Genomic DNA, 24397 nt, shown 5'->3' with positions numbered 1-24397 from the left:
CTTTTTATTCTCATCTCATCCCTTTCATATGAACCCTTTCAATCACTTATTATCTTCAAACATCAAATTATAAAAAAGTTAGCAACAATCTATAACTTCTGCTTAAAAAGAGAAAAAAAAGTTTGAGAGAGCCCTTTTAAAAAATGGCTGGGAATGGGGAGAAAGAGGCAGAGGCAGGCAGTTATCTGTGAGTTCCAGACCATCCTGATTTACAGAGCTCCAGGACAACGGACAGGGATACACAATGAAACCTTGTCTCAAAAAAGTAAACAAGAAGAGTCAGTGAGATGGTTCAGTAGATAAAATATCAATAGAGAACTTGACTTAAATCACTGAGAACCATGTGATGAAAGGAGAGAATCAGCTACCACAAGTTGTTCTCTGACCCACAGGAACAGGAAAGATAAATTAGATAGAAAGATAGATAAGACAGACAGATGATCAATCTGAATGTTCTTTTGGGCAGCAAGATTTATTTTCTTTTAAGTACGTGTGCGTGACCAGGTATTCACTGAGGACAGAAGAGGATATTGACTGAATCCCTGGAAGATGGACTTACAGGCAACAGGTGAGAGAACCTGAATTCCGGTCCTCTGGAAGGGTGGTAAGTGCTCCTAAGCACTAAGCCAACTTTCCAGCTCCAAAATGTAAAAGTTCTAAGCTTAATATACTTTAATAATATTTAAATATACAAATAATAAAATTTCTTGATACATTAAACAGATGCACTGGCATTAACTGACTGAAGAACACGGAAATAATTTTAATAGTATACCAGGGTGTTGAAACTAGGGGCAATATAGAAACTACTTGTCACAATTAGTGTACTTTTAGAAAAGTATACAAAAATAAATAATTAGCATTAACAGCATTAAAAGAAAATAAAAAAAAATCAGACCCTAAATTTACTGAATTTTTTTAAAAACGAGTATTACCTGATGTAAGAAAGAAATTTTTTAAATCCCATATAGACTTATCACCCTAAAATGAAGTCTCATTCAGGTAATAGTAAACCAGTTTATAAATTGAGAAATGTGCCCAGGACAAACTAAACGCATGAGATTATTTACTGGCTAATTTAATGGGAAAAAAAATAACACCATGATTGACAAATGAGGTAATTAACTTTATATTTCTGTGGATAGGCAGACTAACAAAAACAAAACACACACACACAAACAAAATATACACACAACCAATGAAGGCACGGTAGTACACACAGATCACACACATTATAGGACTTAGGAGACAGAAAGATCAAGAATTCAAGGCTAGAGGCTGAAGAGATGGCTCAGTGATTAAGAGCACCAACTACTCTTTCAGAGGACTTAGGTTCAATTCCCTGCACCCATATAGCAACTCACAAACTTCTATAATTTTAGTTCCTCGGGCACCAGGTAAACAAGTAGTAAACAGATATACATTCAGACAAAATACCCATACACATAAAATAAATTTTAATTTTAAGAAAAAAGTTCAGGACTAACTTTTGCTAGGTTCAAGGTTGGACTGGGTTGCATGAGAGCCTATCTCAAAACAAAAACAAAACAAAACAATGGGGAAGGGGAACACACCACACCCAAATCAAAAACCAACTGTACTAAAAAGAACTAAAGAACTGAAGCTGGACACGAGAGCACACACCTGTGAATCCCAACAGTAGGGCTGAGACTAAATCAGCTCAGACTAATAAGGCGATCCTACCTCACATTCCTTTATAGTTGGAAAAAAAAGGCTATAAGACAGAATATGTATAGAAATATTTATCCATGTACATCTTTATAACACATATATCATAACAAAATTATATAATATTCTATATTATGTAACATAAATTTAGGTACACCTTCATAACGACTTTGCAAGGTAGGCATAATTATTCTGGTTCAGTAGGCAGAATTAGAAATTAGTAATTTTATTAAAGTTACAAAATTAGTTACAAGGTATGTGGCAGAATCAAATTTCAAAACCAAATTTGCTTGCTATGAGAGCTGTTACTATAGTACCAAAATAGAATGAATCTGTTTTAGAGATGTATTCTGATAAAAATATTATGAAACATTGACTAAAATAAACCAGGACATTCTGGATCCATTTCATGTATGGATAAGAGGAATCTAGTAAGAAAATAAATTATTTTTATATAAATACAATTTTAAAAGTATTATACAAGCAACATCTCTCTTCAGGAAAAAGTCAAGGAAATAAGGTAGAGAAGAACTGATCAGAAGCTAGACCTATAGCTCAGTAGTTAAGAGTGTTTGTTGCTCAATCGTGAAGACGAGAGTTTAAATGTCAACTCCCATGTCACAAGCAGGGTATGTTCTCAATGTCTGTAAGTTTGGCTGTGAAGGGGACATAGAAAAGAAAATTGCTGGGGCTTGATGGCTTCCAGACTAGCTGAGAAACTGTGAGCTAGTTCTAGGGTTTAGGAAGAAACCCTAATGAGATTCTGGGTTCAAAGCATGCACACCTGCACATAAATACATATACTTCCACAAACATTTTTTTTAAAAAAAATCTGATCTGTAATGGAAGAAATAGTCACAGTACCCTCATTACTAAAAATTCTTTTTATTCGTTTCACCCCTCCATTATGTAGAAATAGTTTATTTACAGACTTGAACCTTGCTCAAAGACTGAGCATAACTGTTCTAAGAATGACATCTCCTTTGATAAACAATTAGAAAAGACTATGTTTTATTTCATCTAATGAGATGAAAGGTGAAACACTTCTGAAAAGATTAACATGAAGATAGGATCATTCTCCTGAATGAATGATGATCACTACCTATTGACATTACTAATAAATGACAGCACTATACTAGGCACAAAAACTACTATGTGACTATAAAAGTATCCCTCACCCACTTTAAAAAAAAAAGTCAAAATAGAACTAAAAGGAATCATCTTTGATGAAACCGGGTCAATTTACTCAACTAATTCTAAAGGCTTGACTTCATACATGAGCTACTTAATTTAATTAAATATATTTGTATTTATGTGTGCATACATGTGTGGAGGTCAGAAGCCAACCTTCAGGAATCTGTTCTCTCTTTCTACCATATGGGTCCTCAGGAACTAACTCATCAGGCTCAATGAAAGAGATCTTTTCTCTGCTAACACTGCAGCCTAAAAGACATCTATTCCAACATACTGTGCTATAAAAAAAAAAAAGTCTGATGTGGTAGAAGAGTCATCAGAGGTTCTCCCCTTATCCAGACGGAGGTAAAATATTTCCTTAAAACAAAACAACAACAACAACAAAAACCTGGAAGTCGTCCAAGGGAGAAGTGAACATCCCCTCCTTCTAATTTCTACCTCCATGCACTGCAAGCTAAACATTTACATTAATAAACGAAAATAGCTGCTCTTGGAACCAAAAAATGCTGAGATTCAACAATTTCCATTTAATAGACAATGAATACATAATTTAGAGAGAAGGCTTTACAAAATAAGTATCAATGCAAAGAGAAAATCAAATCAAAACCTCGATATTGTGAAAAAGAAAAATATTAAGAGCTCTTAAAATCATCTATGTTTGTAGAAATTTATTAAATATCTGGATGTTATCAATTATTTTAAACAAATAACAACTCCCTCCCTAAAAAGAAGGATGCCCTTACTTGGAGCATTCTTGGTAAGACAAACATGATCAAGATTTGTTAGTATTTTACCTTAGCACTGAAAAACTATACAGGAATATTTTGGTTGAGAAGCAAGAATGCTTCTTTTTAGATTTGAAACACCACACCTCCTGATTTAAATGAACTTTTAATATTGTTGCTTTCTTGAAAACAGAATTTTTTCAGACATTACTAAAGTTATCATTGTACTAACATTCAGGTATAGTTACATTCTGTAATTTGGAACACATCTAATTACGACGCACAATGCATACCTGTAATAAAGTTTGTTAACTGCTATCAACCCTTCTACAATTAAGAGGGATATTTATTTTGTGTAATAAAACAGTAGAAATCTTTGATAGCTAATGAAAACTGACTATCTAGAAGGAACTTTTAAAGTATATAAGATGACATTTCTAAATTTATTTTCTACTTCAAAACCAATGATTTACCATAATTTATTTTAAGAAAATATTCCACTAAGCTGAGGAAAACTATAAATTCCAGGTATTATACTCTCCACACTACTGGGACCTATTCCTCCATTGCACTTACCTTCAATTATTGTGGTCTACATGTTTTACAATTTATTTGTCTTAATGTTCTTAATTGCATAACTCTTATCATCATTTTTCTTTATAAAAGCATGAAAGGTTGGAGGAAAAAACAGTATTTGTACAGTTTTCTATAGTGGTATAGTATTTGTGTTTTAATAATAAAGCTTGCCTGAAGATCAGAACACAAAGTCGTACAGGCCAGGCAGTAGTGGTGCACACCTTTAATCCCAGCAGCCACACTAGTCAGTCATACATGCCAGGCACTGGTTTCACACACCTTTAATCACAGCACCCACATTAGTTAGCCGTAGAGGCTAGGTGGTGGTGGTACACACCTTTAATCTCAGCACTAGAGAGGAATATAAAATGGGAGGAGACAGTTCTCACACTCAAGTCTCAGTCTGAGGATTTGTGGAGGCAGGATCGCCCATTTTGGTCTGAGGTAGCGGTTAAAAGCCAGTGGCTGGCCGCTTTGTTTTTCTCATCTTCAGCTTGAACCCTGATATCTGTTTCTGGGTTTTTATTATTCATGCTATAGTTTTCTACTTTAAAAATCTAGAACAATTAGGAACACTTACAGATAGTTTAAAACACAAAACACCTCTTGGCAGTTCCTTACTAGTGAGTTCAAATTACAACCAAATGTGAAGTCATTCTTTATCTCCCTTCTCTACCCTTCCCACAACCTTTAGAATCATGATCAATATGCAACAAAACTCAGAAGTCATTAAGTTCATAAAACTGAAAGCTTGCCCCAAGGACTTGTAATCTTTCCAAATTAAAATCTTTTTGTCATGTAGGTAAGTGTTATTTTCATAAAAGTCCTAGTAATGATGTCAAAGGCAGAAGAAACTCAATATAAAATGAAAATTGGGAGAAATACTGAATGTCCACTGGTAGGAAGATACTCAACCAACAACATATTATTTTTCCCCAACAATATTTATACTTATAAACCAGTTGTCCAAATGCCACAAAAATACTTTTTTATTATATAAATGCAAGACATGTCTTGCTGGTTGAAGTGGACAAATTTATACAAAGTCATGTAAAGAAAAATGGTTGGCTAGGTCACAGACAAAACATTAAATAGCAGTCTGTGGCCTCTATAATGGATAATCACTTCTTCAGGGAATTGCAGATGCCCCAAGATACTTTTCTAACAGACCTTAACAAAACTTAAAACGAAAGTTTAATTACGGTATGATAAATTACCAGGCAGCTCTCAGTATCAAAACACATTGTATTGTGAAATCCAATTTTTCTTTCATTTCATACTTGATGTACAGTTCCTTCATTTAATAAATTTTCTTTGAACATGCCAATGTAAGTTAACATTTCTCAGTGCTCTACTATTTAACAATAACAGCAACAATCAGAGAAACACAACATTGTATCTTGGAAAAAAAACCAACAACCTACCTTTAAACTAGACTCATAGTCTGTGTTCACTTTGAACATAAGCCCAAGTCGTAAATGAATTTCCTTGGCTCGACAAAAGCTGGGATCAACATAAAGCACCTCCTGAAATGCTTTAATTGCCCTGAAAGAATATAGACATAAGATATCTTAACTTTTTACGTGCGCATGCTTTTCTGCTTGGTAGTACAGTAACACTCGTTTTATGCAAAGCTATTTTTAAATCTCAGGTTTATAAAAATAATGTGTTATTAAAAACTAAAAAGGAGCACCTAGTCCTTTTATACAATTAAATGTGCATGGTCTAATTTCATATAAAATGGGAAAAGTAAAACTTATTCCAAATTATTCAAACAAACAATATTTCATGGTTTAATAAAATTCTGTATAAGTTAACAGTTTCACTGCTTCTGGAATTTTTTGGGAGAGGTAGAGAAGAGTACACAAAAAGGTTTGATTTTAAAGGAGAGGACAAAGTTTAGGGATTAATCATATTTCTAGTCTATTATACAAAATAAGTCTTTTTAAAACTTTGTAGCTGCTTTCCATGTTTTGGCATGCAATTCATTTGCATTTTATATTGCTTTAGTGAGGAGTCAAGTTTTAATTTCTGTATTAATATCCAACAACTCCCACATTATTTATAGAAAAGACCATCCTTACTTAAAAGCTCAATGGAAATGCTGCCATTCACTTGCATCTGTTTCTAAGTTTGTATCCTAGTTAACTTTCCTTGGTCTATCAGTTTCTTTTCCTCAAATTCTCACTGTATAATTTCTTAAAAAAAAAAAAAAAAAAGTATGATTTCAAGCAGAGCAAATCCAGGAAAGAGATTCTTTTTACTGAATAGACTTCTATTATGTCATTGCCTAACTTGATCATGTTAATTACTACCTGCTCAAAAGGAGTATTCAAAATGCTTTGAATTTTAAAAGTTACAAATCTACTGGAATAGGGATGCAGTTCAGATGGCACAGTGCTTACTTAACAGTTACAAATCTACTGGATTAGGGATGCAGTTCAGATGGCACAGTGCTTACTTAACATGCATGAAGCCCTAAATTTGACCTCATAAATCCAGCATGATGATTCATGGCTGTTTATCTTATACTTAGAAGGTAGAGAGAAAGATAATGAATCAGTCTAGGCTACTGAGACCCTTTCTCTAAAATGAAAATGTAACAAATGCAAGATCTCCTGAGAAAACTGGGGGCCATGGAGGTGGGGGGAGAAGGAGTATAAAATGGGAGAGGGGGAGGGGGTAGGAGAACAAGGAAAGAGATATTGGGGCTAGCAAGAAACCTACCAGGAATCCACCAGGATGACCCTAGCTAACATCCAAAGCAATTGTGGAGGGAGTGCCTGAACTGGCCTTTCCCTATAGTCAGATTGATGACTATCTTAATTTTCATCACAGAACCTTCATCCAGCAATTAATGGAATCAGATGCAGAGATCCACAGGGGAGCACTGGGCTAAGCTCCCAAAATTCAGCTGAAGAGGAAGAGCAGTAATATGAGCAAAGGGGTCAAGACCATGTTGGGGATACTCACTGAAATTGCCCACCTGAGCTAATAGGACTCTGAACTGATAGTAGTGAAACCAGCATGGGACCAAACTAGACCACTCTGAATGTGGGTGATAGTTGCATGGCTGGGGCAGACTGTGGGGCCACTGACAGTGAGACCAGGATCTATCCCTACTGCTCATACTGGCTTTTTGGAACCTATTCCCTTTGAAGGGATACCTTGTTCAGCCTAGATAAAGTGGGGAAGGCCTTGGTCCTGCCTCAAAGCAATGTGCTAGACTTTGGTGATTCCCCATGGGAAGCCTTAGCCTCTAAGGAGTGGATAGGGGGTGTGCTGGGGGAGGGGGAGGAGCTGGAACTGGGATGGTATATTAAATGAAAAGAGATAGTTTTCTTTTAAAAATTAACGAATTTTAAAGATGTCACAAATGTTCATATAATTACATAGCAGGAAACAGTAAAATAAAATAAAAAATCTACTGAGTTATGGTGAGTAATATTTAAATCCTATTGATTTAAAACTTCTACTAAATGATGTATCATTCTACCAGTATCATATATTCTTTGTAAAGCTTAAGAGCTAGCACTAGTCCTATAATCATTAAGTTGGCTATTATGAATCTTAGAGTTTTCTAAAATAATCTATTCATACAAAAACTATATCACAAAATACTTCATATGTCCTTAGTAACTTTAATGAATAACACCTTATCTAGTTTTTTCTTTACAAAGAGTGACTATTTATATACATGTTTATTTGCAATGTTAAAGACTTCTACTAGACAGTTTGTCAAGAGGAACAAACCTTTACACCCGTTTATGGCAGTATTTGACGTTCTTCCTGAAGAAATGGGTATTTATCTGTTAGATGATTTTAATAAATGGAAGGGAAATGTGTAAGAGGGCTGACAGAAAATAATGGAGGGGGGTATTTAAAATGTGTCAATCAGTGCAAGCACAAGGTTAGAAAGAGAGACCAAGAGCTCCGAAGAATATTTGAAGCCCTAGGTTCAGATCTAGCAGCAGCCTTTTGCTCTCTACAAAAACAGGCCACTTACCAACAAATGATACGAATTTGAACACACACAGTATGCCTGAAAAACAGTGTGCAGAAAGGGTTCAGAAGCTTTTAGGGTGGTGGTAATATTTTACTTCTTCACCCAGATGACAGCTATATTAATGTTTATTTTTTACAATACCATGTTATGATATGTATTTATTACTTAGACCATTTAAGGTATACCATGACCTAGAAATAAAGATGTAACGAAGCTAGAAGAGTGCTTGCCTAGGTTCCAACTTCGGCACTAAACAAACCAGAGTTGGAACAGGTTGACAATCTCAGCACTGAGAAAGTGGAGGCAGGGGGATTAGAAATAGAGAGCATCCTGGCTACCTAGCCAGTCAGCTTAAGGTGAGCCTGGGATACATGAGACTCTGTCTCAAAAAATATAAAAATCATGATTAATGCTTCACAATGTTCTTAGGAGATGAGTCAGAAAAACTGCTAAGCAATGTGCACATGTGCCAATAAAAACCCCAGGCAGGTATGAGCCATAGACCAAAAAAAAAAGCGGAAAGGCAGAAAAGAAGTTAGGAAAGAAAAAAGAAAGTTTATGAGGAAAAAAGATAAGATTGCACGACATCAGTAAAAACCCATCTTCAAAAATATTTCCTGTTCTATCTCAATTAAAATTCTAGTTCTTCCCCCAAATGTACTGTTTTTGGATGTGGACAAACATGGTTTTATGTTAATATAATCTCTGATTAGGCAAACAGTCTAGATTTAGAAACACTAAAAACACATTAGGCTCAGTCTATGTTCACTCTTTAAAGTCTAAAAGTGTCAAGGCAGACACACATGCACAAATGCACACACAGCAATATATATCCTAATCATCAAGTTCTCCTTGATGCTATGTTGCAAACAATCTTCAACATTTCATCACTAGAACATTTATAAAAACCCTTAAAGATATTTTGCCTGGGGGGTAAGGGGGTTGGAAAAATGGCTCAGCAGTTCAGAGCACTGACTGCTTTTCCAGAGGATCCAGGTTCAAATTACAACCCCCACATGGCAGCTCACAATTGTCCATAATTTCAAGATCTGACACCCTCATACAGAGTGGGGTGGGGGAGGGAGAGAATGATTTTGTGTGTGCGCGATAACTTCTGTGGGCAGTTGCCAGGTAGTTCCAAAATCAGCTGGCTGTTGTTCCTCAGCCCATCTCAAAATTTTCTTTTTTGCAAATACTGGTACTCTTGTCTTCACTACTTCTTTTTACTGTGTTGTCCTGGTCTAGAATATTTTCATTCTTTAGCTTCCTTCTAAATCCACTATTATCATCAAGACTCACCATGCAAAATCAACTAATATTGCTTAGTGTTAAAGCTAGTAATTAGGCCCAATTAATAATCAAATCATTCTGTTTTCTATCTATGGTATACTGTTTCCACTTTTTCTAAGCTTGTTCCTTCAGGTCTTCATTCTTTTCTTCTTCTCTAAACCATCATTAACAACAAAAACCAATCAACTTAACATGTTAACTGATGCCATCACTTGAATACAACCAATACATCTATTTGTTGGGAAGGAAGAACTCTACAGGCTGTTTACTGATAAAAACTCTTCACCTAAAAGACAATACATTTATTCACATATCTAAGTTTGACTTTCTGCCTAAACCTTTGCTGGTTTTATTCTTGTGTGACACTTGGGCATTACACATACCAGGAAAAAAGGTGGGAAGAGAGAATGCCGCTAAAGATTACATTCAAATTTTGGTTATTATCTTACTGTATATTCCTCTCTCTCCAAAATACATGGAGACTGAATATGGTCTCTGTAACACAAACTAAATGGTATCACTATTAAATATTTTATCCTGACAGAAATTTAATTTAATCTTAAATGGCTACTTAAAAAACTATACAAAATACTTTGATAACACAATGCCTAGAAAAATTCAGTTTTCAAATAGGCAAAGCATACATTCGACTAGAAAAAAAATTTTAAGGAACATCACTGTGCTTAGTACTATTGCTGATTTTTTTAATAGCCTAGAAGCAAGTTTTTAAATCACCAGATTATTTCTATTGATATTTTTGGGTTAAAGAATTGTTTCATTTAATCATAAGTTTAAAAAGAAAATTATATAAATCTAAATCCCCAATAGCACTAATTCCACAAAAAAACACACATGTGCTAAATATACTTTAAAAGAATGGTCACTTTTTAAACAGATTTCTAGAAAAATCACACTACAAAGAAAGGAGGGGGAAGGGGAGAGAGAGACACATACACAATCATTTAGATCTATAGCAAACAATTCTAACAGAATGTCCCTTCCACATTTTGGCATATTTGTAAAGAGAAATAACAAAACTTGAATTGTCTAGGGATAATAATATGTTCAGAGTGTTTCCTCAAAAATAAAGGGGAAATGAAGAAATTACATAATTTTTCATACAAATTAAAGAATAGTCTACCTCTCAGTAGTAAAATACACATATACAATATATATGTACTCCCATACATATACATTCAGAAATTTACAGGCTCTTTTTAAGAGAAAATTAGAAAAAATTGATGAATTAACCAAAGAGACAAGTGGATAAGATTTTCGAAGATGGAAAAGCAAAGAGAAAACAGATCAAATAGGAAATGTCATGAACAAAGTGGCCAAAACAAAGAAAAAGCTTCTGGTCTCTTTAGGGAATGCTAATGTAATGTGATTAGCACAAAAAATAAAACTTGGACAAGAACTGGGCTACAAGGATCATTTGAGATTGAATTAGAAGAGGCAGGAAATGTGAGGCTTAGTTAGAGCACATTGCAGGTGCAGGTGCTGACATTTGCTAGTGAATCACCTCCCTCCTCTCTCTAACCCTCTTTAGAAAATCTTCAATCACCATTACAATAAGTAGGGCACATTTTCCCCTCCTGTACTGCAAAATTTAAATATTTAGCCCCTAATTCCCCTGAAGTTTAACTAATCAAAACCCTTACAAATTCTCTCTGGTCATCTTTGTGTCACTAGTAAACTATATATTGTCAGAACTGCCTTAAATATTCTAGTTTTGTTCCCCCAAAAGAGACTATTTAATAAACTCAGTGTATGTTAACATCAACTATTTATTGATAATAAAATTTCAAACTAAAAGCATGTTTGTTTAATAGCTCAAAAATAACCAATAAATAGAGGTTTTGATCAGACTCAATGCCAGACAAGCCTTGGGATCAATGGTATCAAAACTGCATTAGGTTTATTTTTTTTCCCTAATTTCTTTCATCTTATCAGAATGCTTTAAAATTGTCACTAAAACCACCCATCTTTTTCCTTACTGCATTCAGTGAAATGACCATACAGGAGAGCAGAAATTCCTTCTCCCTTAAGAGCAAACAGTACTGACTGCTGTAGAAATGAATCCTAAAATGCTGTACAAGTAATGTGTCAACATCTGTCCTTTAAAGCTCATCTCCACCTTATCTCATAATCCCTTTTGATAACCTATCATAGTTGTCAACTACATTTGGAAACCTAAATTTCAAAATCTATGCATGCAGCACGGAACTATGTATCACTTACATTTGCCACACTGAGGCCACACTGATATTGATCAATGGAAAGTATACTAACAGAAAATGCCAGAGATAGGTGATAAAGATATACACATCTTAGATATGCATTTAAGGATATGGCTAAAACCTGTACTAAAAGGAAAAGTTTCTATTTGTTTAATTATACTTTCAAGAGTTAGTTTTCCTCATCTTTTTCTGCCCATCTTAATTTCCCCTTTCTCTTTATGCTCTCACTTGAGGATATAGGTTTCCTGTGAAGGCATCTTTATTTCAAAGTAACCCTAGCAACTGACCACTTTCATGCACACATGCATGTACAAATAAAAACTCCTTTAAGAGACCATTGCACATAATCATGTGTTTCCATGCCTTTATTTTCCAATCTGGACATCTTACCTTAAACTCCTAGACTTCTGAGTATTAATAATAATAGAGCTGAAAAGTCAGAATTCAAATGAGGATCTAACAATTGCTCTAATGTATTAGTAAGAAGAGGCTGTTACTAAAACTAGAGAATGTAATTTAATTACATTTAATTCATTTAATTAAGGAATGTAATTAAATGAAACAGACCCACCAAAAACGAAACAAAACTTCCACCGAAAAAATAAATAGCATAATCTGTCAAGAAACAGGTTAACAGTAAAAAGTTAATAAAGTAATAATACATTAGTATCACCAACCTAAAACACGCATGTTGGTTAGACGCATTGTAAGATACTCTGTCTCATCAAATGCCAAGAGGCATCATTACCAAATACAATCCTTATTTAAATTCTACCTGTACAAAAATTACAATATTCTGAGACATCTCTTTGTACAGATAATTAAGAGGAAAAAAACTTTTCTAACAACACTTCTCAACAAATTTCAAAGAATTTGGTATTCAACCAGAAGTTCCTAATAGCAGTCAATATTTATCATGAAACGTGTAACAGTATAAAGTAATTTCAATCTAAATAAATTACTGTCAAATCAGTCTGTACTCTGAAACTCTCATCAAGCACTATTGTGTGCTTTTCTGTTTGCAGTTGTTCAAGCAATACCAAAACAAGCTAAAGTAGAAACATGAGAAGTAGACTTGGGGGAGAAAAGGGTGTTGACCAGCAAGCAAGTAAAAACACATCACCAAGGAGAATTTATGGACAAAGGTTTAAGGTGTATTATTCAGGAAGTAGCCGAAGCACTGAAATTTAAGACATAAGAAAATGGTGGTGAACCAAGAATAGATCAACAGAAGGCATTTATTTAAACATTGCCTTGTCCCCTTTATCACTCAGTTTCATTTCTGAAATCAACTGAATAATGTAGAAATCATATATTATGAATCAAAATATAGCATGGTCATGAACTTATTAAGTAGTAACAACTTCACTACTAATTTTGTTCTTACCTTCAATGAAGAGGTAATCTCTGAGTTAATCATAGGTTTGTGAAACCTATGGTCTGACATAAAAATATCTATTCTTAAACTGGAGAGTTCCTTGCTTTTTTCTTACATTATTTCCAATGAGCCATAAAGATTTACCAATATGCCCAAGAGAACCACTACAAATATGAACCAAAAGACTATTGCCTATGCACATCTGTGATGTCACCAGAGTCGGAGACAGGAAGACTGCCTTAAGTTTAAAGACAGCCTGCATTACAAAGTGATACTTTGGAGGAGGGGGAAGGGGGAGAAGGAGGAGGAAGAGGAGAGGGAGGAGGGGGAGGAAGAGGGGAGGAGGAGGAGAAGGAAAAGGAGAAGAAGGAGGAGGAGGAGCAGGAGGAGAAGGAGCAGAAGGAGAAGGAGAAGAAGGAGAAGAAGGAGGAGCAGGAGGAGGAGGAGAAGGAAAACAAGAAGAAGAAGGAGCAGGAGGAGGAGGAGGAGAAGGAGGAGGAGAGAAAAGAAAGGCTAGATATAGAGGTACATGCCTCTCAACTGAGGCAGAGGCAGAGGGGCAGAGGCAAAGGGAGATAACTATGAGTTCCAGGCCAGCCAAGACTTAACAGTTAGTCATACCTAGTAATCTTAAAACTTACAGGCACAGTATAATAGGGAAAAAAAAAAAAAAAAACCTATGCTTGAAGAATCTGTATATAAACCTTGCTTCTGCCAACAACCAATTATGTAATACCAAGTTAAATACATAGTCTTTCCCCCACCTACAAAATTAAGAAGGCAAGCATAAATCACCTCTAAGACTATTTCTCTAGTTTTCAAAATTTAGAATTTTTTACACCATGGATAGGGTCTTTTAAAAAAATTACAAGACGTAAAAATCTTTGGTTTCAAATATGATACAATGGACACTAATGTTGTGGTACTTTGGATGAGAAAAGCTTCCATAGTTTCATATATTTGAATGCTTGGTCCCCAGTTGGAGGAACTACTTGAGAATGGTTAGAAGGTAAGGCCTTGTGAGGGGATGAGGGGTGGGGGTGTCACCTGTCTTTGAGACTTCAAAAGCCATTCCTAGTTCTCTCTGCCTCCCATTTGTGGATCAGGATGAACATTCTTGGCAACTGCTCCAGTACCATACCTATCTGCATGCTGCCACTTTCTCGACCACGATGGTCATGGATTCTAACTCTCTGAAACTTTAAGAGCCCAATAAACTCTTGTATAAATTGCCTTGGTCATGCTGTCTTATACAGCAATAAAAAAGCAACAAAGAGAAAAGTTTAATTTAGGATTGCCGGATTATGGAAAGGAAGGAGTAACTTAAAAAAATCTCAACCCTGGTATGGTGATTTATGCCTGTAATCCCAGCACTGGGAAGAAAGAGATGGAGGATCACCTTGAGTGATCTAAGCACTGTCTACTTAGTAAACATTCTGGGCTAGCCAGGACTACATAGTAAGTCACTGAGTTGTTTTCCCCCCTTATTCTTTTGGGTTTTTTTTTTGGGGGGGGGGGTGTATGGAGAAAGGGCTAAAGAGAAATGGTGTAATTATTTTAATTTCAAAAAGTTAAAAATAAATGTTTAAAAAGGTGACGTTTTATAAAGATAATCATAGCTTTATAAAGTTGACAAAACAAAGCCATGTTCTGGGTGCTTAAAATATTAAGAGCACAAAGGTATACCCTTAACATGTGATATTTCCTTATAGGATCAAAAGCCAACCAACAAAACTAAAAGCTATGACAGAAGAAAATTCATACTAACAAATGTCATCCATATCTTAAGTTTCCTTTTTAAGAAAGATGGAGGACATCATTGTCAATTCATGTAAAACTTCAGTAATATAAGTATACACATGGAGTATATAACAGTTGTAATCTTTGGCCAAAGAAAGCAATCCCCTTCCTAAGGATTTCAACCATACCCACTTAGTTTAAAAAACTAGCACAAAGAAGTGACTAGAAAAAAAATCAGAAACATTTTAAATTAAAAATACCCACACAGGGTTTTATAGTTTAAAAAACATGCAATTCTTGGGTGACCTTCAAAATTTTCTAAAAGGTGGGCTGGAGAGATGGCTCAGTGGTTAAGAGCACTGATTGTTCTTCCACAGGTCCTGAGTTCAATTCCCAGCAACCACATGGTGGCTCATAACCACCTGTAATAAAATCTGGTGCCAACTTCTGGCCTGCAGGGTCACATGCAGGCAGAACATTATATCCATAATAAATAAATCTTTTAAAAAAATTTCTAAAAGGCAAATGATTATACAGTAGTTTGATTGTTTCTGAAGTTAGAATGTGAATCTCTCTACTCAAATTCTATATTCTTTCCATTAGAGCCCACTTCTGTGTTATCTGATAAAAAAGTGGTGATAGAAAGAGGGTCACAGTAGCAGGGTCCTACATTTGACAAGTCTATTCAAACTTAGGTGCTATTATCATAACTTTATATTTTATAAGAGAGACAGAACAAACTTTTAATATGGTACTCAGTTACTAAAAGTTGCAGTATGCTACCCAGTGTATGACTAACTTTCCAAAGAAGTCAAAGAAAGTCAAAAAATAAAATAAGAATAAAAATACTAGCCATCATGAATATTTCTCCCCTAGATCTTGGGATCTAAGTTTAATCATATTCATTCTCCAGTTCAAATAACCTACGGGTCATCAGTCAACAATGAGTAATGGAGAAATTGAAAATTTTTCCTTTATCTAAACCTCTTTGACTAGGATCTTATAGAATAATAAATAGTTAAAAACAGCAATTCTAAATAAACTAAGGTAGGTCAATACTTCTGAAGAAACAATCTAATTATATCAGGAGATTACTGAAAACAGAAGAAAAGATTTACTAACAGCAACATTTTATTTAACACACACTCTCAAACCAGAAAATATAAATAAAACAAGCTATTTATTGGAAACAACTGGAGTCAATTTTCTGTATGACATGTTAACTTACCATTGAAATGCATTGTAATGGAAGTAGACCAAACCAAGACCGTATAAAAATGCAGCATTCTATAAAGAAAGGAAAAAGACTTTTAAAGAAAATATTTTTATGAAATGTATATTATACTGTTGGGGCAAAACATGGTATTCACAATGTTTTAAGCTCTTAAAATTCTTATGCTATGTAACAATATATTTACAATATATTTTTCAAACACTAAAATGACAATTATAAGTAAGCAGATAGCATAGAATCCAATCAACTTGGAAAAATATTCTGTTTCTGTCTAATCAAATTTGTTCTGGGGGAAAAATTAACTAGTAGAATTCAATCAGCAAATTAAACATAAGCATCTATTCTTCAGAGGAAAGAAAATGCTTCGATTGTACTATCTTATTTTTTTCTATTTGCACATGTATATATGCTTTCTGTGCCTCCTGCCCCACAGTCCCCAAATCTTGAAACTCTTTAATTTTATGGTCATTAGCACAGGGGGGTGGGAGGCGGTGCTAAAATTCAACAGGAATTCATAATATAACTCCACAACAAATTTTACCACTAATAAAAGAATTAGATATCAAAGCAACACCTCTTGAATTACATTTATGTGTTTAACCACTGATTCTTTTTGTAGTTTAAGAAACAGGAGCTATACTTACTCTTATCCATTTTCTCTCTCTCTCATATCCAAATAACTAATTACTTTTAGGTTTTTGTTGTTGTTTTGGTTTCTTTTAGTTTTGTGGAGATAAGGACTTACTATGAGCCTGGCTGATCTGGTACTCATTACACACTGCCCAGGCTAGCCTTGAATCAGAAGCAATACTCTTCCTTTTGTTTCCCATGTACTGGGTGACATGTACCACCACACTTAATCATACTCGTCTTAAAAAAAATGGCAAATGTTTGTGCATACATATATACTATACCAAAAATGATGCAAATCTGTTTTAGTAAATCTTTTCTAAAAGTCAAGCTTTCAAACCGTCCTTTTCTCAAAATTTCTCTTAAATTGTTCTCTTAAATTTCTCTGCTTTCTTTTTTTTTTTTTTTTTTTTTTTTTTTTGAAACTTAAATCATTTTTATTTATGAAATAGTATAAAAAATGAACAATTCACTATTATAACAAAAGAGCTGAACGCTCACTACAATGAAACAGCTACTATTTACACAGCTGTTTAGTTTTATTTAGAGGTTAACAGGAACAGAAGTCTTCCATTTAAACAAGCTATTGATTACAGATGTTATAGTTTTAAACTATAATTTCTAAAGGTCTAAGCATTAAAAAAAATTTAAACTGGGTTGGGCGGTGGTGGCACGCCTTTAATACCAGCACTCGGGAGGCAGAGACAGGCTATCTCTGTTGAGTTCAAGGCAAGCCGGGTCTACAAGAGCTAGTTCCAGGACAGGCACCAAAAACTACACAGAAACCCTGTCTCTAAAATTAAAAAAAAAAAAAAAAAAAAAAATTAAAACTGGGACAGGAGAGATAGCTCAGTGGTTAAGAGCACTGGCTGCTCTTCCAGGGGACTGGGGTTTAATTTCAGCATCCACATGGTAGTACACAACTATCTGTAACTTCAATTCCAGGGGATCTGACACCTTCATGCCAATGCACATAAAAAAGTTAAAATAAATTATCTTTATAAAAACTTAAACTATGCGCTGGAGAGGTGGCTCAGCTATGTAAAACATATGTTCTTCCAGAAAACCTGGGTTCAATTCCCAGCACCACACGGCTGTTCATAACCATCTATACCTACAACGATTCCAGGAGATACAATCCCCTTTTCTGGTATCCTTAGGGATCAGGCACATACATGGTACACAGATACACATGCAGGCAATACACCAACACATAAAATAAAAATAAATCTCAAAAAATATTGAAACTTATTAAATTGCTTCTTTTTCAATTATGCTGTTATATTTTCTAAGAAGTATATCGTTAACTAAAGGTTTTAGCACTAGTTAGTACTTTATTTGGTGATTTGACCTAGCTGAACACCTGTAAGGAAATGAAGATGTTAGGAAGAAAAGAAAGGAGGTCAATACAGGATGCACTGTGGAGCTGATTATGGTTGTTAGCAACTGGAACTCAATCTTGCTGGAAATCTCTGACAAACAATGTGGAACATTTGTCAGAGTCATCTTGCCCTAAGTGTAAGGAACCAGAGCACACAGCCCACAATAGTTATAAAACACTAACTTGAGAAAAAGAGTGGGTGGTTTAAGTTTAAAGCCCCAAATGTAAACAGGTGGATTTTTTTTGTTGTTGTTTTTGTTTTTCAAGACAGGGTTTCTCTGCAGCTTTTAGAGCCTGTCCTGAAGCTAGCTCTTGTAGACCAGGCTGGTCTGGAACTCACAGAGATCCGCCTGCCTCTGCCTCCCGAGTGCTGGGATTAAAGGCGTGTGCCACCACCGCCCGGCTATGGTAGATAATTTTTTGCACAAGAATTTTTAATAATAAAAATTTTTCTAGGACTATATTGTTCATTTCCTTTAAATTCGATGTGCCTTCTAAAAACACTGAAAAACATTTAACTACACTGTAAAATCTAATAATGTAGTAATTTACTTTCATTATATCCTCATTACCCCCAATTTTCCAAATGAGAACATTATATGTAACTAAGGGATACACAAAATTGAAGAGTTAAGAAGGTCTCAACATTCATTTTGAAAATTGGTATTTAATTTTCTTTAATTTCGCTAGAACTGTTTTTAATCAAAATCATTCATTTCCTATTCCATTCTCTGAACAATACTGAAGAGGCTGTACAAAACTAACTAAAATAAAATGTATTTCTCCAAATCTCAACAACAAAAAACCCAAACAACATGTAATATATGATACAGGAAGAAAAATATAGATATTCCCAACACAGGAGCAGTTAAGAGTCACGAAATGCATTATCTATAAAGTCAAGACCTGAAAGACAATTACTTTCTTAGAGGATGAAAACAATAATTGAATCCCAACAAGTAACAGCACACGTGTGCATGTATGCATGCAGTTTATTGAAGTGAATTTCTCCTTCCAGAACTCATCTTACAATCTCCCAATATCTTTGTTTATACTACATCTTTCTCTTTAGGAAACTTCTTCCCATCCCTGCCACACTATAAATCCATTTAAATATATACTATAAAGATTCACTTAAATTCCATTTTCTCTGTGAAGGTTTGCTGCTTGACCTACATAAAATTAGAGGCAGTATCTCTAACTTCTAAATTTGTTCTTAGCACAATGTATCATGATAACCATTGCTTAACAAGAACTTAGTTTTGTTCAGAATGATAATATTTTCTATTTTATAAGACTAACAACCTTATGAGGCAGACAGTCTCACTTATAAAATAAAAAGAACTAAGGATCAAAGAAAAGCAAATGCTCAAGGAGATGAATAAATACTAAGCAGCAGATATAGGGATTGACTAGGTCAGCCTCCAAAGCTCACTTTTAGCTATTTGTCTGTGGTGTTATTTGTGTACTGATTGAACTTCATCAAACAAAAATGATAGAGACAGGAATGTGAGGCAGAGATGATGGCACATGTTGAAAATGACAGCACTTAGAAGGGAGTGGCCAACTGGATCACTGTCAAGGTCAAGGCCAGCCTGGTCTACACAGCATATTATAAGACAGCTTCAGTAATACACACTAAGAATTTATCTCAAGAAAAAAAAAAGTGCCAATTAAATGTGTGTATTCCTTGTTGTAATATAGCATAGTATACTCCAATACAGTAGATACCCAAAGACTCACTAAATCTAATCAACCATCATTTAAAGCTGTGCTTAGTTCCCATGTGTGATCCAGTATCAGTATGAGACATTACCCCGTCTATTAACTAAGAGCTAATTTTCATTTTAGTAACAGCGACATAAAATATTCAAACATTTGGTGATTAGCTGTAAATAATAGCTGATAGCAATAACTAAGTTCAGAATATACCACCCCCAAAATGCAACATCTTAGTAATGTAGGATTCCCGTCTGTATCTGTGAATATGTTTTATTACCACTGGTTAATAAAGAAGCTGCTTTGGCCTATGGCAGGGCAGAATATAGCTAGGTGGGAAAACTAAATTGAATGCAGAGAGAAAGAAGGCGGAGTCAGACAGACACCATGTCTAAGGAGAAGCATGCCAGAACCTCACTGGTAAGCCACAGCCTCATAGCGATACACAGATTAATTAAAATGTGTTAATTTAAGATATAAGAGCTAGCTAGGAATATGCCTGAGCCATTGGCCAAACAGTGTTGTAGTTAATAGTTTTTGTATAATCATTTGGGTCTAGGTGGCCAGGAAAGCCCAAAGTAGAGTCTCCATTTACATCTTAGCATACTGATCATTTAAGCTGAAGGAACTTGACAAATATGTGCTAGAAGAATTTTCTGACCCTCACCAACCCTTCACCTCTGGAAGTCCTAAGACCCTAGTAGATGCCAAGGTGTGAACATTAAAAGTTAATAAAACTTAATCAGTACTAGGTGTAGTGAGGGGCTGCAGGCAGGCCTGCTTGCTTTTCTTCCCACCCAGCTCCCACATAGCTAGCTTAGCCCCAGAAATAACAACACACAAACTGTATTCATTTAAACACTGCCTGGCCCATTAGTTCCAGCCTCTTATTGTCTAATTCTCACATCTTGATTAACCCATTTCTAATCATCTGTGTAGCACCACGAAGTGGTGTCTTACCGGGGAAGATTCAGCATGTCTGACCTGGTGGCTGTCTGACCTGGTGGCTGGCTTCATGGAGACTGTCCCAGAGAGGAGAGGCAGGGCGATTGCCCGAGGCATCTGCCTCACTCCCAGCATCCTTTTCTGTCTACTCCACCCACATATGTTCTAACCTATCAGGCCAAGCAGTTTCTTTATTAATTAACCAATGAAACAGCAGATAGATAGAAACACTCCTACATCAACTAGGAAACAAGTTGAGTACCTATATCTCTAGAATACCTGTGAAAGAGAAAAGAACATCTCAGCTTAGGACACTTAGCTCATACCTCTACAAACTGATCTCTGAATGGGATTTGCTATAAACCCTGAAATATAATATATTCCCTCACAAAATACTATTATCTCAACAAAGTACTACTGACATCTCTACTAAGAAATATTAATCTTATACAAAAGAATGGCTTGAATAAATATACTAACATCTGAATAAAAGCCTTGAACTTCATTTACAGAAGGGGAAAAAAAAGAAGTAAATCCCCCAAGGTACAGGTATTGGCAAGGAATTTCTGAAAGGCTCAATAACACAGAAAATAATCACCCCCCAACTGACAAATGGGATTACATAAATTTAAAGGGCTCTATATAACAATTAATCATTAGAGTAAAGGACAGTTTATAGACTGGGTGGGGAGGGGGTAAGCAGGTGCACAGGAAGAGGTGTCTCAGACTACTACACATTTAATACCTAAAATGAGTGAAAAACTAAAAATTAGTCATTAAAAAAGGCAACCCATTCAGTCAATAATGGGTTAGTGAACTGAAGAAATAATTCTCAAATGATCAACAAATACTTGAAAATATGTTCAACACCTTCCATCATCAGGAAAACTACCTTGAGATTCCATTTCACTCCAGGAAGAGTGTATCATCAAGAAAACCAACGATAACAAATGCTGGTAAGGATGTAGGTAAAGAACTTTTATTCACTGCTGGTGAAAGTTAACTTCAGTAGCCACTAGGAAATCAGCAGGAAGTTTCTCAAAAACCTTAATATAAAACTACCATACAATAGCTATATCACTCCTAAATAAATATCCAAAGAACTCTAAGTCAACATACCATAGAGCAGTGGTTCTCAACCTTCCTAATGCTATGACCCTTTAATATAGTTCCTCACGTTGTGGTGACCTGCCAATTAAAAAATTATTTTTGTTCTTAATTCATAACTGTAATTTTGCTGCTGCTATGTAGCAATGTAAATATATGATATTCAGGATATCTGATATGCAACCCCTATAAGAGGGTCATTCAATCCCCAGAGGGGCCAGGACCCACAGGATGAGATCCACTGCCACAGAGGGACTTGCACATCTATGTTTACTCCTGTGCTATTCAGAGTAAACAAGAGATGAAACCAGCCTATGATGGAGGAGTGTCTATGTGTTACTTTCATTGATTAATTAAAAAAAAAAAAACTGCCTTGGCCCTTTAATAGAACAGAAAATTAGGTAGGCAGAGTAAACAGAACAGAATTCTGGGAAAGAGGCGGGAGACACTTCAGGCAGTCGCCATGCCTCTCCTCTACGAGATGGACGCAGGTTAAAATCTCTCCTGGTAAGCGACCACCTTGTGGTGCTACACAGATTACTAAATACGGGTTAATTAGCCAATAAGAGGCTGAAACTAATGGGCCAGGCAGTATTTTAAAAATACATTTTCCATGTAATTATTTTGGGTGAAGCTAGCCGGGTGGCAGGACGCAGCCCTGCCGCTCCATCTACAAGCCTAGGTACCCAGCAACAAATGAATAAAATAGATACAGATAAAGAAATTGTGGCTCATATACACAATGATAATTTATTCTGCTGTAAAGAAAAATGAAGTCAAGACATCTGCAGGAAAATGGACAGAACTGGAAAAATCATTATGTTAAGCAAAATTAAGACATGCTCAGAATCACAAATGTTACATGTTTTCAGTTTGGCAGTAATGATGCACACCTTTAATCCCAGCACTTGGGAGGCAGAGGCAGGCGGATCTCTGTGAGTTTGAGGCCAGCCTGCGCTACAGAGCGAGTTCCAAGATGATTGGATTGCACAGAAAAACACATTCTCTCATATGAAAGAACTCAATTTAAAATTCTACATACATGTCCATTTAAAAAAATTAAGTTTGTGATGAGGAAGAAGTAGCAAAAGAATTTCTAGAAAAGCTATAGTTTCTACTTTTCTTTTTGTAAATGTATCCCTTCCTTGAGGGCTGAAAAGATTAAGTACAGGTCAGAGTTGTATGAAAATTACTTCAAAATGAAAATATCAGTTCTTCTCTTCCCTCCTCCTCTACCCACAAACCCCTAGTACCACTTCTAAGAAATTTCTAGGCTTGAAAAACACAAGACATTTTGCACAGACAAGCTGGTTATCGGGGATGCATGTGCCTATCAGCATTTAAAAAAAATGGAAGTAAAACCTCTAGCCAGACAATAACAACTTTGGTTGCTGTGGGTGAGGGGAAATCAATCAATAGGCTAACATCTTTTAGAACAGTGAAAATACTTTGTGTGCTACCATAATGGTAGAGTCAAGCAGTTACACATTTTCCCAAGACAATGGAATGTACAACACAGAGTGAACCCTAATATATACATTATGGACTCATTTACCACTGTTAGGGGATGTTTTTTGATAACAAAGGTGTTATAGAACTCTGTTCTCTGAGCATGATGTAGTCACTGAGGTCCTGGAATCAAGGCAGATATGTGATCACCTGCACAAGACATTCCAAGACTGCACCCATTAATATTCTTCTGTGGAAAGAGTAGGAGATTCATAAGGCTCAAGAAGCCCCACAAGAACATAAACAGTAATGGTTACTGGGTAAAGACTATTCTCTGGTAGTGTAGTTGCCCTATGTTGCCCATGCTCCTGAAGTAACCCATCACACTCAGGCTCCTGTAAGTCCTCCCAATTAAGCCATGGTGGAGCTGGGTGACATTGTTTCTTTATTCTATGCTAACCGTCCCTATCTGAAACAAATAGAAATAAACCTCCTGGGAAACATCACACAAAAGCAGGTTATATGTGTACAGAGGTGGGGGTAGCTGTTTGCTATGGAACTAAAACTGAACTTAAAAACCAATAACTGCAACAACACTTTCTATAATTTTCTAATAAGGCCCTAAGCACAATTGCCACTTTGTTGTTAATATTTAATAGTAATGGGCAAGGCCCCAACTCTTAGACCCATGCTGAAAAAGAAAACCACTACCTAATAACAACACTAACTTGTAAAAAACCAAAACTAAACATAAATGGGCATGGTAGTCTTGAATATATTAGAATTTTAAGACAATACAAGTCATAGACCATAGTAGAGTACCAGTAAGTTTAATATCTGAAGACTTTCATTTTACTGTGATTTGCAGACAGAGAGAAAAATACGAAACCTTTATCCTAAGAGCATACTGTAATAAATAGCACTAGCTTGAAAAAAAGATTCTTTCACAAAGGGTGAGAATGTGAGATAACAGAAGAGAATGCTGATGCAACTAATTAATTCAAGACTCTAAAACTTTTATTAGACAAGTTCTAAACTAAAGGCAGTTTAAGACCACAAGGTTCTGTTATTGTTTTGTCCTTTCTGTTTTCTTT

At 35.4% G+C, this 24397-nt stretch overlaps 1 protein-coding gene across 19 annotated transcripts in view; it reads right to left on the bottom strand.

The window, feature by feature from the left end:
- The window catches only part of Kdm6a (lysine demethylase 6A), a 142307-nt gene that overhangs the window by 72182 nt on the left and 45728 nt on the right, over window positions 1–24397 (bottom strand). For all 19 annotated transcript variants that reach the window (XM_038316933.1, XM_038316935.1, XM_038316934.1 and 16 more), the window contains exons 5-6: window positions 16067–16125; window positions 5609–5729 (exon numbers count right to left, since the gene is read on the bottom strand). In XM_038316933.1, the coding sequence (XP_038172861.1) occupies window positions 5609–5729; window positions 16067–16125 (180 nt within the window). The remainder of the gene's footprint in view (window positions 1–5608; window positions 5730–16066; window positions 16126–24397) is intronic.

Source organism: Arvicola amphibius, chromosome X (genome assembly GCF_903992535.2).
Source record: "Arvicola amphibius chromosome X, mArvAmp1.2, whole genome shotgun sequence".
NCBI lineage: Eukaryota > Metazoa > Chordata > Mammalia > Rodentia > Cricetidae > Arvicola > Arvicola amphibius.
This window is presented reverse-complemented; position numbering and strand designations above follow the sequence as displayed.